General features: G+C 41.6%; 1 protein-coding gene across 3 annotated transcripts in view; it reads left to right on the top strand.

Moving 5' to 3' along the window:
* SLC23A2 (solute carrier family 23 member 2) overlaps positions 1-19,132 on the top strand; it is a 142,717-nt gene that overhangs the window by 93,434 nt on the left and 30,151 nt on the right. For all 3 annotated transcript variants that reach the window (XM_070801141.1, XM_070801143.1, XM_070801142.1), the window contains 3 exons: positions 12,990-13,078; positions 14,099-14,169; positions 15,142-15,323. In XM_070801141.1, coding sequence (XP_070657242.1) covers positions 12,990-13,078; positions 14,099-14,169; positions 15,142-15,323 — 342 coding nt within the window. The remainder of the gene's footprint in view (positions 1-12,989; positions 13,079-14,098; positions 14,170-15,141; positions 15,324-19,132) is intronic.

Genomic DNA, 19,132 nt, shown 5'->3' with positions numbered 1-19,132 from the left:
AGCTCATGCCACATGGCAAATGGTTTCTTTGCCGTTCGCACATGGGGGAGTGAAATGAGTGCGTATGAGGAGTTAGAGAGACCTATGCAGTGTTACAACTCTGGACAGAAGACCTCTCCAGCTCCCAGTTTGCTTTTGTGAAAATGATAGGAGGCTCTTCCTAAGGTGTCCCGTGGATGACACTTGCCATTGTTGTGTGTTTGTAGATTATTATATTATATGCTTCTTCCTAAAATACATTGAAAAGTTACAAGAGTATAAATAATATGAAAAACCTTCTAATTCTGCTGCTTACTGACATAGACCCTCATCATCGATTTTGAATTGTCATGTTTACAGACTTGTGCATTTACTTTCTGATCACAAGAGAATCAAACAAACGGATAAAGCAGTTGGGGCTGTGGAAATACAAGGGTGGGACAGTGCAAAAGAAAGGCTGACATGGCCAAGAGTGGAATTTATTCCCAGTATCACAGCCGTAAAGATTGCAGGTGGCCTCTGCGTGTTTGTTGGTGTTTGCAGTTCACACTGGAGAGCTGCAAAAGAAAAAGTTAGGTGGAGTTAGCTGGAGAGCTGCAGAAGAAAAAGACTTTCATGTTCAGCTGTCATGATTTCTAGGGCAGATTTTCAGACTTTTCTAACTGAGTGGTTTGCCATGTGTGTCTGAGTTCTGTCTATTTCTTGGTGTGTTTGCCTGACTCCCGTGTAGTACCCAGAACTCCCCTGCACTGAATGTCATGGGTAGATGGCCCATGCCTCTGAGGGATGGGGCCTTTATTGTGAAGAAGCTAAAACCATAATTGCAGGTCTAGAGCAGGGGAAGGAAGTGTAACCATTTCCATTCTCTGGGCTCTGGCCACATTTCACATGGGTGTGCTGAAGAGTGGTGTGCTGTTTCTGGAAAGCTGTTTCATTGCATAAAAATAACCAAAAGTGATATGGAAAAAGTGAGAGTGAAACAGAGGTGTGCCTTTGCAAACCTGAACCATGAGCTTGCAGTGCCAGCTTTAGGATTCAGTGTCAAAAATACTCCTTTGGGGGTCTGTTTTCCATGAGCTGGGCTGGCTAAGGCCACAGAAAATGTGTCTGATGCAGCACATGCTGCAGACCCTCCTTCCTTCCCTGAACATCTCCCCTGGCATGAACGTGGTTTCCTTTCCTCCAGAGATCATGACTTATTTTGGAATGGAGATCATGTGTCTCAGCCCCAGTTGTGTGACTTCTGTGGCTTCAGTGCTTCCCAGAGCCTCTGCCTGTTGGGGATGGGATGTTTCTGTTACAGCTGCTTCTTTCATCCCCTTTCTTCCATCCGACTTTTTCCTTCTTCCTTATTTCCTTTGACTTTGGTCCCCTGCACTTGGCTTTTAACAAGGTCTTTATTGCTCAGTGCCCTTGAGTAAGGTTTCAGCAGTTCTCATTCTGGTTGATTTCAATCCACCTTACCCCTTGGGGTCTTTCTAGGAATTAGTGCAAAGCCTTTAAAATCCCATGAGCGGGGGCAAGGGTCAGAGTCCCCCAACCCAAGTGTTAACCAGCCCGCAGCAGCCAGGCCTCCCTAGCTTTGGGGAGGACTCAGTTAATGCATCACTTTGGCTGTTATTGTCTTTTCCATCAGAGACCAAGCCTGGGTAGCAGCTCTAAGCTTCCCAAGTCCCTGCCCTTGACTGCAGGTGTTAGTGCATAGCTGGGGATGAAGGAGGGCCCTCTGGGATGGACCCTGCCCTTTGCACATCATGCTGACCTTTTCCGACCTTCCCTGAGGTGTGCAGGTGCTGTGTTTGGGGACCACATCCAGTCTTTTGTTCTAGGTTCCTCTTAGAGTCCTTTCTGTCAGCTCTCCAGAAAAAGAAAAAATTGCGGGCTGAGAGGCCCTTTCCTTGAGAGCCTCTCCTGGCTATAACAGGCCTGCTGGAGACTCACAGAATTTTCCTTTGCTGAGAAAAGGTAGGGTTTTGGCTAAGACAGTAGCTAGCACAGCAGCCTGACCTCTAACAGAGTTGTCTGTCCTGAGGAGGAAGCTCCCCTGTTTCTCACCTCCTTGGGTTCCAGGGCTGGTACATGTTGTGTGCTCACTCACTGTAGGGGGTGGCTCCAGGATACTTCAAGATCTCAAGTTGGAGGCTTTGAACTCTTCACTTGATGATATTTAGAACAGTGGAGAGATGCAGGGCTTAGATTGGGATATGGGAGACTGGGATTTCTCTCACATTCTTTCTCTGTATATGTATTTGTGCTGGGGTATATATGCAACTTTTTTAATTAATTGAGAGTTCCAGGCAGCATGGTGATACCTCACTCCTAAATACTCTCCTAGAAATGAGGGTCTCTTGTGTAACTATTTACCACACCTGAGAAATTTGAGTCATATCATCTAATATGCAGTCTATATCTAATTACCCTGCTGCTACTGCTAAGTCACTTCAGTCGTGTCCGACTCTGTGCGACCCCACAGACGGCAGCCCACCAGGCTCCCCCGTCCCTGGGATTTTCCAGGCAAAAACACTGGAGTGGGTTGCCATTTCCTTCTCCAATGTATGAAAGTGAAAAGTGAAAGTGAAGTCGCTCAGTCGTGTCCGACTCTTAGCGACCCCATGGACTGCAGCCTCCCAGGCTCCTCCATCCATGGGATTTTCCAGGCAAGAGTACTGGAGTGGGGTGCCATTGCCTTCTCCGTCTAATTACCCTAGTTGTCCCTAAAATACCTATTGTGGCTATTCTGGCCACCTCTCTGAACCAGGATCCAGTTAAGTTTGTATGGTGCATTTGTTGTGTTTCTGTGGTCTGATACATTTTTCTTCCACATGATCCAGTTTTTTTTACCTAATGATTAAAGGTTTTATTTGGCAGGAAGATAAATAATAATTCTAACCATACATAAACATAACAACAATGCTCAAGATGTAGAAATCAAGAACTAATAGAACTATAAAAAGAAATAGAGAAATACACTATCATAGTGGAAGATGTCAACCTTTTTGTTTTAAATTGAAGTCTATTTAACCTATAACACTGTGTCAGTTCCGAGTTGATATTTCTATACATTAAAAAATGATTGCCACAGTAAGTCTAGTTACCATTTGTCACCATACAAAATTATTACAATTTTTATTGACTATAAAATTGTGATTATTTTATTTATTGACTCCTGCTGTATATTTTATCCTAGTGACATTTGTTTTTAAACTGGAAGTTTGTACTTCTTTAACTCCCTCACATGTTTTACTCATCCCTTCCACCCTCTGCCTCTAATGATCACCAGTTTTTTTCTGTATCTATGAATCTATTTCTGTTTTGTTATGTTTGTTCATTTATTTTGATTTTTATGTGTTCATTGATAGATGAATGGATAAAGAAGATGTGGTTTATATATATATTTATATATATATACACACAGACACACATATATATACACACAATGGAATAGTACTCATCTATAAAAAAGAATGAAACCTTGCTATTTGTGACAACATGCATGAACCTAGAGCATGTTATACTAAGTAAATAAGTCAGATAGAGGAAGACGAATATCATGTTTCCACTTACAGGTAGAATTTAAAAATTGAAATACATGATCCTCTTTTTAAAGAGTCCAGGGCAGTTGTCTTGTTGAGCGTTCCATGGTCTGAATGTGTCTACTTGTGTTCTTGGGGGTGGTATTTGATTTGTTCCACAATTCTAAACTGGGAGATGGGTCCAAAGGCATGGTTGGTTCAGAATGAACCTTTTTGCCAGCATTACTGTATAGATGATAGTGAGTGTATCATGTTAAGTAGGTTCTTAATGGCAAGTTGTAGGTTTTTCCTGCCTCCATGTAAAAAAAAAAAAAAAAAAAAATATATATATATATATATATATATATATATATATATATATACTATTTAACTCAAAAAATTTTAGGTAGTATATTAAAAACATGGGCATCAGTGAAAAACTAGAGGTCACTACCTTGGAGAAAGAGGGGAGCTTTGCCTGGCTCCCCTCACCAGCTGTATAGTGGGGCTTTGGCTTCAGAGGTGACATCACTCCCATTCTCCCGTTTACTTTTTTAAAAACATTTATTTGTTTGACTGCGTTGGAGCTTTGTTGCGGCATGAGGGCTCTTCATTTAGGAATACAGGATATTTTGTTGTGGCAGGTGGGCTTCTGTAGTTACAGCAAGCGGGCTTAGTTGCTCTTTGGCATGTGGGATCTTAGTTACCCAACCAGGATTCAAACCCACATCCTCTGCACTGGAAGGTGGATTCTTAACCACTGGATCACCAGGGAAGTCCTCAGCTGTGTGGCTTTGGCTAGTTGACTGGTCTCAAAACCCCTTCTCTCCTCTCCAGAATGGTAATAGTAATAAAGTTGTTAGTAAGCATCAAATAAGATAATATCTGGCACCTGTCCACACTTGCCTGTTGGTGCTTATTAGTTTAGTGGCCCCTCGGAAGGGTGTGTAGGTGAGGCAGATGAGGGTGCACCTGCTCTGGGACACCAAATGGAGCTGCTAGTGCTTGATGACACAACAGGGGTTGAGTGCACTCCTTGGCCACACGACCACTGGTGAACTCCTTCAACTCGAGCTTTTCTGAGTGGTCTCCCCCTTCAGTTAACATGTTATTTCTCTGTTTGCTAATATTTCTGATGCTTCAGATGACTAGGAGACTAAGTCCTCTTATATGTGGGGTTAATGAATTTAGTTCCCCACAGTCTTTTTTCTTTGACTGTGACATCTCACTTGCCCCTTATGTTTCCACGTGTTCTAAAATGCACGTCTTCCTCATGGCCCACTGACTCTCCCTTTTATCCTTCCTTTTCAGGCAGGTGGACTGCCTGACAAAAGCTGCACCGGGATAGAGCAGCACTACACACGAGCCACAGATAGAGCTTCTTGTCAATACCCAGAGTGAAGCTCTTTTCTTTTTCAGTTTTGTGTTTTTGTAACTATTTGACATAACTCTAGTACTTTAAGGAATCATCCCCCCATTTCTCCTCCAAGAAAGACACTTTATAGACAAAATTTTTTTAAGTCTATCGATTGAAGGGTAATTGACACAGAGTAAAATTTTCCTTTTTTCCTGTGCATAGTTAGATGAATTTTTACTCATGTGTATAGTCACTTAATCACCACCACAACCAATAGATAGAGCATCGTCCACATCAAAGAATTCCCTTATGCTTCTCTGTGACTGACTAGATATTTAAGTAATGTAATAAACTTTTGACTTGAAATAGTTAATACTATCATGCTTGAAAAAGAGGTTATCAAAATTGGACCCAGCCAGGCCCCCTAAATTCCTGTGCTCTGTCTGGACAAAGCCTCCTGCTGGGAGAGTAGCCAGTTGGCTGCTTTCTACTGGGGTCCCCCAGGAGTGTGTCTAACTGAAAGTGTTAACTGAGCTAATTCATATAATTTTGATATTTGCATATAAGACCAGAATATCATGGACATGAAGATAAACATTAGACTTGCCTTTAGTTAAGAGTTTTCTTTGAATCAACTCAAAATGGATTAGAAATCCAAATGCAAGAAATGTGAAACCATATAACTGTTAGAATAAAACCAGGGTGAATTCCTTTATAACTTGAGTAGGGAAAGAGTTTTAAAATAGGACTCAAACTCTAGAATCAATAAAAGGATTAAAATATAATGCCATTAAGTGTTTTAAAATTTTAAGCTTTGCATTGTAAAAAATATAAAAAATGGCAAACTGGAGAAAATATTTGTAATACAGGTAAGTTCTAATATCTCTAACTGGGGCTTCCCAGATGGCTCAGTGGCAAAGAATCTGCCTGCCAATGCAGGAGACTCAGGTTCGATCCCTGGGTCAAGAAGATTCCCCATGGAGAAAGAAATGGCAACCCAATCCAGTATTCTTGCCTGGTAAATCCCATGGACAGAGGAGCCTGGCAGGCTACAGTCCATGGGGTCACAAAAGAGTTGGACACAATTTAGCAACTAAACAACAATGTGTCTAATATAGAAAGAACTCTTACAATCAAAGTTAAAAAATATATATATATATAGAAAAAGCAAAAGACACAAATAGACAATTCTCAAAAAAGCTATATGTATGATGGCCCTTCATCATAGGAAAGGATCAAATTGACTTTATAATAAGAGAAGTACGAACTAAATCTACTCTGAGACACCATTTGTCTCCTTTGTCAATTGACAAAAAATAATTTGGACAAGCCACTCTGATGGCAAAACTGAGAGAATGGGCATTGTTACACATTGCTGTCAGGAGTGTGTGGCTCAGACAGTAAAGAATCAGCCTGCAATGCAGGAGACCTGAGTTCAATCCCTGGGTTGGGAAGATTCCTTGGAGAAGGGAATGGCTACCCACTCCAATATTCTTCCCTGGAGAATTCCATGAACAGAGGAATCTGGCGGGCTACAGTCTATGGGGTTTCAAAGAGTTGGACATGACTGAGTGACACTTTCAGTTTTTCAGAAACTAAATCTACCCTAAGACACAATTTGTCTTGTCAGATTAACAAAAATAATTTTAACAAGCCTGTAGGAGAACAGGCATTGTTACATGTTGCTGTCAGGAGTGAAAATAGTTCAGTCCCTATGAGGAGGGGTGTTACAGTATTGAGAGCACATATGCATTTACCATTTGATCTAACAGTCCTACTTCTAGAAATTTACCCTGCAGATACGCTCCCACAAATGCAAAATAAATGCAGAAAGTTTTTTTATTGCTGTGTAATTTGTAATGACAAAATAGTTAACACAACTTAAATGCCCATATGTAGGAGACTATCATACATCACAGTGAATGCAGCTCTGAGAAAGAATAAGGAAGAGCTTCTTGAACTGGTATAGAGTACGTTCTAAGGATATATTGGAAAAAGCAAGTTGTAAAACAGTGTGTATGTTTGAAGAAATAAGGATAAGTTAGAAATTAATAAAAATGGTTAATGATAAGTGAGATTTGGAGGGTGGAGGTGATAGGAATGGGAGTGACCATATGTTTTATGGTTTTATTTTAAAACTATAAAATATTCAACATGTTCAAAACACAAACTCTAAAAGGATGAAGAAACACAAATCCTAAAATTGAATACAAACAGAAACAAGTGAACCTATGACAAATTGCTGGCCACATGGGAAAAGAATTAATTCATAGACTTTAGAACATAGTACTATGCACACTCTGAATGAAATATATTCTAAAGGAAAAAAAAAGAGAAACCTTAAACTTTCAGTTTGGTTCAGTCGCTCAGTCCTTTCCAACTTTGCGACCCCATGAACCTCAGCACGCCAGGCCTCCCCGTCCATCACCAACTCCTGGAGTCTACCCAAACCCATGTCCATTGAGTCAGTGATGCCATCCAACCATCTCATGCTCTGTTGTCCCCTTCTCCTCCTGCCCTCAGTCTTTGCCAGCATCAGGGTCTTTTCAAATGAGTCAGCTCTTTGCATCAGGTGGCCAGAGTATTGGAGTTTCAGCTTCAACCTTAAACTTAGTAGTCTTATTAGTAGTGACATTGGTATAATTCTGGAACTGTGGTGCTTTGGGCAAATTTGGGACAGTTTATATTAAAAGGAATAGTCATGGAAGTGTGTTATTAAACTGAATGAAAAATTAGTCCATGTGTTTATGATGATATTTTCTTTTTGGACAAAAAGAAAAGCTCTTTACAAAAGGACACAAAGGGACTTCCTTGGTGGTCCGGTGGCTAAGACTCCGAGCTCCCAATGCAGGGGGTCTGGGTTCGATCCCTGGTCAGGGAACTAGATCCCACATGCTGCACCTAAGACCTGGCACAGCCAAATAAATAAAAGCATTTAAAAACAATCAAACAAACAAACCAAAAGGACACTAATTAATATCAATGGAATGATAAAATTAAAAATTATAGTTTTTAAGCCACACTGTAAGAATGTTAATAAACTAGTGAGAATATAATATTTGTACAATTTACGAATCACCTTATAGATAATTTATTCATTACAAAAGGAAGAGGCACTTTTAAAATGGAGAGTTCCAGTAGTCACTACCCTGACCAAGTTTTCTTACTTCATGGGACAGCCTGACAGGCCTCCTGATGTGATGCTATAAGAAAGGTACGACACCTGAGCAGTCTTTGCCAGAAGTATTTGGAAGTGAAAGTCGCTCAGTTATTTCCGACTCTTTGTGACCCCATGGACTGTACAGTCCATGGAATTCTCCAGGCTGGAATACTGGAATGGGTAGCCGTTCCCTTCTCCAGGGGATCTTCCCAACCCAGGGATCAAACCCAGGTCTTCCGCATTGCAGGCGGATTCTTTACCAGCTGAGCACCAAGGAAGTTCAAGAATACTGGAGTGGGTAGCCTATCCATTTCTCTAGTGGATCTTCCCCACCCAGGAATTGAACTGGGAGCCTATCCCTTCTCCAGGTGATCTTCACCACCCAGGAATGGAACTGGGGTCTCCTGCATCGCAGGTGATTCTTTACCAGCTGAGCTACCAAAGAAGGCAGTGACACCTGAGTAGTCTTTGCCAAAAATGTTTAGCCTGACTCTTAAGTATGGTGCACGATAACCAGCTGCAGTGTAGAAACTGTGACTGGATATAAGCACTTTTATAAACAATTAGGGACTTCTGTCTAGTGACAGATTTCACCTTCTAATGCAAGGGGTGCAAGTTTGATCCCTGACTAGGGAACTAAGGTCCCACATGCCTTTGGCCAAAAAAATGCAAAAAATGTAAAACAGAAGCAATATTGTAACAAATTCAGTAAAGACTTAAAAAATGGTCCACATTAAAAAAAAAAATCTTAAAAGAATTTGGGGAATTTAAGTATGGCCTAACTATTAGGCCTTGTTATTAAAATTCATGTCACCTTTCTTGGGTGTGATTATGGGGCAGGGGGCAATGATGTGGAAGGATTTATTTATTCTTAAGAGATGGCCTGCTAAAGTGTTTGGGTAGAGGACTCCATGCCCACAAGCTCCTTTTCAGCAGTCCAGCAGATACATACATACATGTAGGTGTAGTAAACAGTACGGAAATATTTCCAATTAAGAAAAGAATATTCTTTGACACATTGTATTTTGCTTTTCTTAAGGCCAAACTTGGAATTGTGCTGCAGCTTAGATTCAAGTAAATGTTTACTTGGTGATGAAAGTTTTTGTTACCAACTTGATTACTTTCTTGGTAGATGGAGGAAGCCAGGCACAGAGTGTATTCTCTGTGCTGTTGAATTATGTGTTTGCTTTATTCATTTTCATTAAATGGTTTAGTTCTGGGCAGATGCATTTCATCCCTTCTTGGTGCTGCTAGTGGGACTGTTTCCTTTTAAACTTTTTGATACCTTTTCTTTGATGGCACCATAGAGGACGGCCAGCCTCTGGGGCATGGGGGAGTTATCTGATTTTATCTTGAAAATCCATGCACATTGAACTCTCTACTCTCTCTGCTGCTGCTGCTGCTAAGTCGCTTCAGTCGTGTCCGACTCTGTGCGACCCCATAGACGGCAGCCCACCAGGCTTCCCATCCCTGGGATTCTCCAGGCAAGAACACTGGAGTGGGTTGCCATTTCCTTCTCCAATGCGTGAAAGTGAAGTTGCTCAGTCGTGTCTGACTCGTAGCGACGCCATGGACTGCAGCCTACCAGGCTCCTCTGTCCATGGGATTTTCCAGGCAAGAGTACTGGAGTGGGTTGCCACTGCCTTCTCCACAGTCTCTACCCAGTGCCTTTAATCTTAAAAAAGTTCTCCCCCAAATTTGCAGTTAAAATCAACATGGCAGAAAGACATAACCTCTTATTTCTAGTCTAATAAAATTCCTCTCGAAAGATATTTGTCAATAGCACCTTCATTAATTACTAAGCGAAAGTTAGTGCTGGGGGTCCAGTGATGGGTAAACAGGCTCAGTTCCTACTGTCAGGGCGATACCACCCCTTGGGGAGATGAGCAGGTTAGCAGCAGGGAGCTCTTCAATACAGATGCTTCAGTGCTGTGAAGGGAGCTGTAGAGGCCGAAACCTGACATGGGCAGGCTGGTCATCTGAACTGCCACCAGAGGATGGGTGGAGTCAGTGAAACGAGGACCACTAACCAGAGCTCTGTCACAGCCTCTTGGAATGCCTTGAGAATAGTTTTGGAGTTAAGGTCAACTTTTGCATTTTCCCCCCAGAAGTGATCCTTTCAGAGCAAGGTTCTTCACTAGTTTTTCTCTTGTTTACAAGAAAATTGCAAGGCATTTGCTCTTTGGTCCCCTCTGACCTTCACCACACCAATTCCCACCCACAGTAAAGTATCTGCAATTCTTTGAGGATTTCTGGGTCTGTTTTGTGGCTCTCATTTGCATCTGCTCTCCTCTGCCTGGATTACTAACTTCTTGCTTATGGGCCAAAGTACCTATTGTCCCTTTAAGTGATAACAGACTCCCATGGCATCTTGTACCGTCTCCCTCACTACCCTTCATGTATAGCCATGATAGATAATCTGTTTCACACAACAGAAACCCTTCAAGGGCCCAGGGGTGGTTTTTCCCATTGTCTCATCTGTTCATAAGTGTGCCTGTGTCAAGCAGACACCCAGGAAACGTTCATCAAGAGACCAAAATGATAAATCACTTCATCTGGCATAGGGGTCGATGCCTAGTGTGTCAGCCTCACCCAGAAGTAATTATTCAAAATGCACATTCAGAGACTCCACCTGAGACTCTGATTAACTTGGACTGAGTGAGATGAAGAAATGTTCATTTTTAACCAGCGCCCACCACCCCCCCACGCCACCCCAGGGAATCATGAAGCAGTTCCCTGGCAACTTGGGGAGTAACTTGTAGAAATCATGGCCAGAATGTCCTCAGTAGGGGAATGCATTATAGATCCTTAGGAGAGCCAAGAATAGTTCCTGGAGGAGATGGTATTTTCTGTGGCCTTTAAATGTTGAATAGAAATGGAGCTTTAGAAATGAATTGATAACTGAAGAGATAAGCAAAGGCTCAGAGGCAAGAACATAGACTGCTTGCCTGGAGTGCAGGTGTGTGACATGATGGGTGAGAGACTAGACTGGGAAATGGATTCAGGTCACCTGGATGCTCAAGAGGAAATGAGGCACCTCCAGCAGAGTTTTGAACAAAGTAAGAACTTGTGTGGGGCTTGTTAAGGTTCTTTTTCTCTCCTGGGGCTACAAAATCTGCTCATATTTTCTTAATGACATCTGCTACTGCTGCTAAGTCACTTCAGTCGTGTCCAACTCTGTGTGACCCCATAGACGGCAGCCCACCAGGCTCCCCGTCCCTGGGATTCTCCAGGCAAGAACACTGGAGTGGGTTGCCATATCCTTTTCCAATGCATGAAAGTGAAAAGTGAAAGTGAATCACTCAGTTGTGTCTGACTCTTAGCGACCCCATGGGCTGCAGCCCACCAGGCTCCTCCATCCATGGGATTTTCCAGGCAAGAGTACTGGAGTGAGGTGCCATTGCCTTCTCCATTAATGACATCTAGTTAACACTATTTATTAACTTTTAAAATGTCTACTAAAAAAAAAATTCTACATTTTTGGGTTATCTTCACATATTTAAGATATACTTTCCCTGTAGTCAAGGTTAGCAATTTTATTTTTTCTGTAGTGTGTTAACCAGTGAATATTTTAGGCTGTGTGTTCCCTGTTGTAACTATTCAGCTCTACCATTGAAGCATAAAAGTAGGCGAAGACAGCTTATGAATGAGTGAGGGTGGTGGCTGTGTCCCAGTGAAACTTTACTCATAAAACCAGGTGGTTTTCCAACTCCTTGTGTAAAGAAAAGCACAGTTTAATTTGTTTCCTTTCCAGTCATCAGTACAGAGTAAAAGAACAGACAGTCCTGTCTGCTTGGAGAGCCCAGGGATCTGAAGTTTAGATGATTGTATGGGGGAAGAGCCTCATCTACCTCAGAATAGTGTGTATCAGCTCTGTATTTGTAAAGTGGCTCTATGTCCTTCAGCCAGAGCCACTGTTTCTCAATCCAGTTACTGTGTCGCTCAGGGCAGGACGTACTGTCAGCTCAGAGGAGAGCCTGGCTGGGTTCCTATCCTACTGGCCAGGACACTGATTCAAGGCTGCTTAGGAGTATTTTAAGAATGATCTGGATATCTGAAAGTTCCAAACCCTGCAAACCAAAGGGCTAGTTTCATATTTTACCCTCAAAATAATGTTAAAGATAGTGATTGAGTTCCTTTGTTAGCCCATTAGAGCCACCTTAATACAACTCCAGTGGAAAACACTCTATTATACTCTAATAATAAATAATAAAATCTTTTGAATTTGAGTAGCACCCGTGCTCATAAAATCAATATGAATTATCTAGAATGTAATTGAATGATGGTATCTGAGGATCTCTGCATTTAGTTTGACAGTGTAGGCAGGAAATTTAACAGAATCTGCAAGTTTTCTGGGTCCTTTAGAAATAAGGGTACAAGCGCTTTTTTGAGTATTTTTTATGATTAAGCAGAATGTTTTATCTACTGTTGATTTGTAACTTGCAGTTTTCCTTTTTCTCAATAGATAACTAACATAATCTTAATGCTTATCCCCAGTGATTCATGGCAGTTTTTGACTTACAAAATGGAATGACAGGGGGAGATAGGTTTTTCTCCCATGATAACCAATAAGAATTTGAAAGGGAGGAGGATGGTAAAATAGAAGAGGTACATTGATGTTTAATAAGGAGCTCACAAGCTCAGCAGGACAGAGACACCCCAATGCCTGCATTCCCCCCACCAAGGGGAAAGGTGGTAATGTCAGGGGCTGGTATTGGGGTGCTGGCACTGACTACAGAGCTCCCCCAGAACCTACCCTGGGGCTCTCTGGGGAGAGAGCATTAGGAGGGGAGAATGGAGAAGCCAGCGTCCCTGGCTGCATGGCCAAGGATATCTTTGCAGACTGGGGCTTTTTTTCCAGGTGTGCCTGCGTTTACTCATGTGCTGTTTGTCTATGGAAAAGACTGTTAAGCTGTCAAATAGTGAACTACCTCGGTAGTTCCTGATGCCGTGATCATGGTTTTGGTCTCGTTTCTTTTAGGTTACCCCTGTTTCAGGCCAGTGCTTTTGCATTTCTGGCCCCTGCTCGAGCCATCCTGTCTTTAGATAAATGGAAATGTAACACCACAGGTAATTGCAGTTATTTCCACATATGTCATTGGGGTCCTTTAATGCAGATGATAGAAGGGAGGCCTGGATGTGCTGCCCCCAGCAGTGGTAAATCCTTTCTGGAATCAGGCACAGAACACACAACCAACAAAATAGCTTAGAATACTCCAATCTGTGGATCGTGTTTCTGTCTCTCTCTGTATCCACTCATTCATCCCTACCCCCAGAGCAAGTAAGGACCAGTAAAGGACCTCATTTCTCTGTGCTAATGAAATTGATAAATATGGAAACAGAATAGAAAAATATTTGTGCTGTTTTTCTGCCTCTTTCTTTCAGTGGATTTTACGAACCACCAGTAGTCACTCTCTTTGCTGCATCAGCATCCTTTCTCTGAAACATCTTTGCTTTTTAAGGATCTAGCTGCTTTGGTTTTCTGCAAATGACTTTCATTCCACCTCCTATCCTCCTCATAGTGATTGCAAAGATCCTTAAATAACCCAGTAAGGTCAGGAAGAGATCAGATAGGGGATTTGAGGAAAGCAGACAGACCTGTTGTACTCTCAAAATACTGTTAAATTTTTAGGCTCTAGGAGCAGAATTTTCTAGTCTTTATTTCCTTCCTTGCTCCTAGGAGTTACTTTGTGACCACTGATTTGATTTAGGAACAGAAAAAGGGCCTCAGTTTTATCTAGGTTTTTAAAACCTTAGTCAGGCAACCTTGCTATTGGTCATTTCAATAAGCTGCTTGCAAAGGTTGGTCTTCGTATGAGACTGGGACTAGCAGTGTGTATCAGCAGTTCAGTCAGCTTCTGAGAAGCTGGGAGCTCTTGTTGGTGAATAAATTTGGTTATATTAGCGATAGGGAATCCACCTTTCAGTATGATATGCTGTACTGTTGTAACTTGAATTTTAGGGTTGGGTATTTATACAGATATACTTAGAACAGGGAGAAAATTCTTCTTAAAAAGAGTAAAATGAATATGTCCCATCAAACATCAGTGTCACTCCAAGAAAAATTTTGTCTTTGTTTTTGTTTTCAAGATGTTTCGGTTGCCAACGGAACGACAGCGCTGTTACACACAGAACACATCTGGTATCCCCGAATACGCGAGGTAAATGATGAGCATTGTCTACTACGGCTTCTTTGTGTTTCTTCTCATCTTCAGTGTTGGTCATGCCCAGTATACTGAAGTTGCTTACACTGAGCTCTTTTTTTTTTCCAGCTACTGATATGTTCATTTGTGTTGTGAAATTCAATTTAGATGACATCGCTATAAAATAAAGCTTGTAGAAGTGCTTTGTGCCACCAGACAGTATTGTTTCTTGCCCTCTTTTCTGTCCTTCTTTCTCTTCCTCCTCTCCTGTGCTGCCACAGACCTGTCTGCTTACACCCTCCAGCATAACCAGCCGAGGGACATGGCTCCCTTTGGAGGGAGCCACAGAGTTGATAGGTTGCAAAACGATTTATTCTTGCCTCAGTGTTTGTCTGTGTTGGTTGAAGGAATTAAAGCCATTTGTCTGCTTCGGTGCACTTGGATAGAATAGGGAGGGTATGGGAGTCCTTAGATACAAAGAATGACTGACATTTTATCCATATCTTCCAAAACCTGTAAAACCATTCACCATTAGTTTAGAATTAACAGATATGACCATTCTGTACAATAGAAATATTCCTTTAGAATTTTTGTCAGTAACACTACCTTTTAAATGTCCTGCAGGAGCTACTTCTTAAAGTCAAGAATCTTTGTATTGCATTGTACCTTTGAGGCTTGTTTTGAATGTTGTGTCTTAAATGAGAATGATAAATTATGTCTGTCTCAATCAGTGCAATAGGAAAGCTGATTTTGTGTCCAGTGCCCATTTCGGTAATACTCTTACATCAGTCTGGTGATACTTAGGTTTGCTAGGTCCCAATCACACCCACTGGTATCTTTAGGGTTTCCCAGGAATTTCTCAGCTATGTCATGCCTATTTTATAATAGCTTGATGCCTTACAGAATTATCAGTTGTGGTTGCAGGTGACATTTAAGAGTGTGTGATTTATAAGCAGCTTGCTCTTATGTCTGTGTCCTCTCTTGCTCCAGATCCAGGGAGCCATCATCATGTCCTCATTGATAGAAGTGGTCATCGGCCTCCTGGGCCTGCCTGGGGCTCTGCTGAAATACATCGGGCCCCTGACCATCACACCCACTGTGGCCCTCATTGGCCTCTCTGGTTTCCAGGCAGCAGGAGAGAGAGCAGGGAAGCACTGGGGCATCGCCATGCTGTAAGTGTTCCAAGGCCACTCAGGAGTGGACAGTAAAAAAATCTCCTTTCTTCCCAACACCGAGGGACAGCTTCTTTGAATGTTTTGAACATTTATACAGACTTTAGGAGATATGTAAGATTAGTCTGATAGTTTAAACTTTATTTGTTTCATGCCAGGGAATTATTAAAGTGCCATGCAGTCAAGGTATTCTAAAGATTGGGAGGGTTGTAAGGTTTTAAACTTAGAGAAAGGAGTAAGATGGGGGTGCCATTAACTCTTGACTTCTGGGGTCATGCCAAGTCTCATATATGGAAATTGAAATACTAAGAAGCTGAATCCTTTAAATGAGACTCAAAAATATTTCCAGACTGGCAGGAGACAGAGCTGTGGCCTGCAGTGTTGGCATCAAGGGTCATGTGGCTCTCAGGTCAGACAGCTCTGCACACCTGTCACAAAGCTGTCATTTCTGCCAGAGTCCTGCTGGTCGGTGCCAGTCCTTTCGCACAGTACTTGAAGTGAATTAAATATGTCACTTATCCCTTTTTTCAGTAATGTCAGTAAAGACATTCAGAACTTTATAAGGTTGATTATTAGAGCCACTGCTTTCTGTGTACCACAGATAGAACCCACAGTCTCTGCATATCTCTGTAGAGCATATTTCTGTAGAGCATATTTCTATAGAGCATACGTAAGAGTTGACCACCTCATAAGAAATGATTCTAAGACTCTAGAATTTTTGCAATCAGTCAGATTTCTTAAAAAATTAAGTAACACAAGAGGATTTCTAATTGTTTTTGTTTTGTGAAAATTTCTGTAATTATTCAATGAAAAACACTATGTATTGAGCCTACATATCATGCTTTACATAACACTGGTTGTATATATTATAAATTAAGGTAGGTACCAGTGTTATCCCTGTTTAACAAGTAAAGAAATCCAGGGACAAAGATGCAGTGTTAGTTTTTCAGGGTCACACAGTTAGCCAGGATGCTTTTCAAAACCCAAATAGTCTGATTCGAACTTAACCCGTGACACTTAATTCTGCCTCTCTGTGTTAGAATGTGGTTTACAAATAAAGTGAATCCTTACATAATTGTAATCCATATATCATTATAAATTAAAGTATGAGAAAACATCCAGCGTTGTTCTTAGTTTTCTCATTTCACCAAAGGTTGTCAATATTTCCATATCAGGATGGGTGTGTTGAAGGCACGTGAGAATGTTCACTCAGTGAAATGCAGTAAGTTCCAAAAAGGAGAAATTGTGTTTACTGTCCTGCTGTAAACTTTAGGAACCAATAATAAAAGAATGAATAAAACCCCCAAACCACTTAGAAGCAAGAGAATACCATTATAAATAACTCAGAGAAGAACTCCAAACTTTACAATTGCTGACAATTTAGAAAATGATGATAACAGGACTAGTCACACTTATTGAACGCTCAGTTCTCAAGAAGAGTCAAATAAAAATGAAGAGCTTATCTTCAGAAATGAGAAAAACAGGATGAAAAATGAGCGCAGTTAAAGCAGGGGAAAACATTGGTAGAGATAGAAAAAATATGCTAGCAAAGTAATGCTTAAGATCCTTCAACCTAGTCTTTAATGGTATATGAACTGAGAGCTTCCAGATGTACAAGCTGGATTTAGAAAAGGCAGAGGAACCAGAGATCAAATTGCCAACATCCATTGGATCATAGGAAAAGCTAGAGAATTCCGGAAAATATTTGCTTCATTGACTATATTAAAGTCTTTGACTGTGTAGATCACAACAAACTGTGGAAAATTCTTAAAGAGACGGAAATACCAGACCTCCTTACCTGCTACCTGCCTCCTGCGAAACCTGTATGCAGATCAAGAAGCAACAGTTAGATAGAACTGGACATGGAAAAACGGACTGGTTCAAAATTGGGAAAGCAGTACATCAAGGCTTATTTAAAATCACCCTGCTTTTTAAAAAGCAGAGATGTTACTTTGCCTACAAAGGTCTGTGTAGTCAAAACTATGGTTTTTCCAGTAGTCGTGTATGGATGTGGGAGCTGGACATAAAAAAAGGATGAGTGCTGAAGAATTGATGCTTTTGAACTGTGGTGCTGGAGAAGACTCTTGAGAGTCCCTGGGACTATAGGAGATCCTAAAGGAAATCAACCCTGAATATTATTTGGAAGGGTGATGCTGAAGCTGAAGGACCAATACTTTGGTCACCTGATAAGAAGAGCTGACTCATTGGAAAAGGCCCTGATGCTGGGAAAGATTGAAGGCAGGAGGAGAAGGGGATGACAGAGGATGAGATGGTTGGATGGCATCATCGACTCAGTGGACGTGAGTTTGAGCAAGCTCTGGGAGATGATGAGGGACAGGGAGGCCTGGCATGCTGCAATCCATGGAGTTGCCAAGAGTCGGACACAACTGAGCAACTGAACAACAAAATAAAAAATAAGAAACAAATAGAAGTGATGCATGCCAAAGCTGGTTTTTTGGAAAATGGCAAACATACAGATAGACTTCGGGCAGGGCTAATTAAGGTGAGAAGGGAATGCACACACAAAGCAGTGATAAAACTTAGCTCTAGGGAGGATGAGTTAGATCTAAGTTTAAATATATATATATATATATATATATATATATATATATATAGGTGGTTTTCCAGCTGTTTTTTTGGTAAATAATCAAAACTGCCCCCTTCTCCCCCAGACCTCTGGATGTTGGGGCTCCTCAGAACTTGGTCCTGGGCCTCCTTCTGTCTCCATTCTCTTCCTCTGGGGTATTTCATCGAGTTCATAACATCAGCAGACATGGATTATGCTGGTGGGCTCCACATGAACCTGTAATGTGGACCTCTAAACTCAGACTTTCAGATCAAAGCCCTGACTTGCCTTGTCCATTTGCTGTTACACAAGACACCTCAAACTTTAAGAAAACTCCAACTTTTGACTCCCTCCTTGCCCATAAACCATTTCCTTCTGAGGCCATCCTCACAGTAGCACAGCCACAGGTGCAGTGGTAGCACAGGTGCTTAAGCCAGAAGCCCTGCAGTGATCCTTTGTTCTTCACATCCTCATTCACCATGCACGACCCATCATTCTCTCCTACCTCCAGAAAAAAATCCTGATTCTGTCCTTGGTCATCATTGCCACAACACTCAGCCATCACTTCCAAACTGGTCTCCGATTTATTTTTTCTCCCTTCCTTTGCATTGTCAGTCCTATAAAATGCTTGATCATTATCTCTTCAAGACTTTCTCTTCTGTCCCCAATTCTTGCTGGATTCTAGAATCTTTTAGGTCTTCCTGTCATCACGATGTCTGAAACCTTGCCTGCTACTCTTTGGTGGTCTGTTTACATCTCAGGCTTGGCACTCCAGGCTGTTTTACTTTGTAATCTTGGGTGTTCATGGGAGATGATCTTGAATTATTTCACAGATACCCCCCTGCTTCCGTCCCTGCTTGTCTCTCTTTTTCTGGAACTTCTAGGATGTTGGTCCTCCCAAAGTTGTCCTCTTACTTTCCTCTTCTTTCATCTCTTTGTTTTTTTCCTCTGTTCCTAGGAATTTTCCTCAGCTTTATCTGTGACTCCTTCTCTTGAGTTTTTTTTATTTCTGCTGTCTTGTTTTTTATTTTCCAGAGCTCTTCTATTGTGCTTGGATGTCAGCTCTGTGAGGGCAGGACCTCAGCTCTATAGTAATCACCATGACACTGCCAGTACTTGGCTCACTATCTGTTCAGAGCAGGGATCTTCAGTAAGAGCATTGTGAATAAGTTAGGGGAGGAGCGGGAGGTGTGACCACACCCTTGACTCTGGGAAGAAAAGTCGAGGATGTTGTGGAAGGACT

The sequence above is a fragment of the Bos indicus genome, chromosome 13, assembly GCF_029378745.1.
Source record: "Bos indicus isolate NIAB-ARS_2022 breed Sahiwal x Tharparkar chromosome 13, NIAB-ARS_B.indTharparkar_mat_pri_1.0, whole genome shotgun sequence".
In the NCBI taxonomy this organism is placed as follows: Eukaryota; Metazoa; Chordata; class Mammalia; order Artiodactyla; family Bovidae; genus Bos; species Bos indicus.
This window is presented reverse-complemented; position numbering and strand designations above follow the sequence as displayed.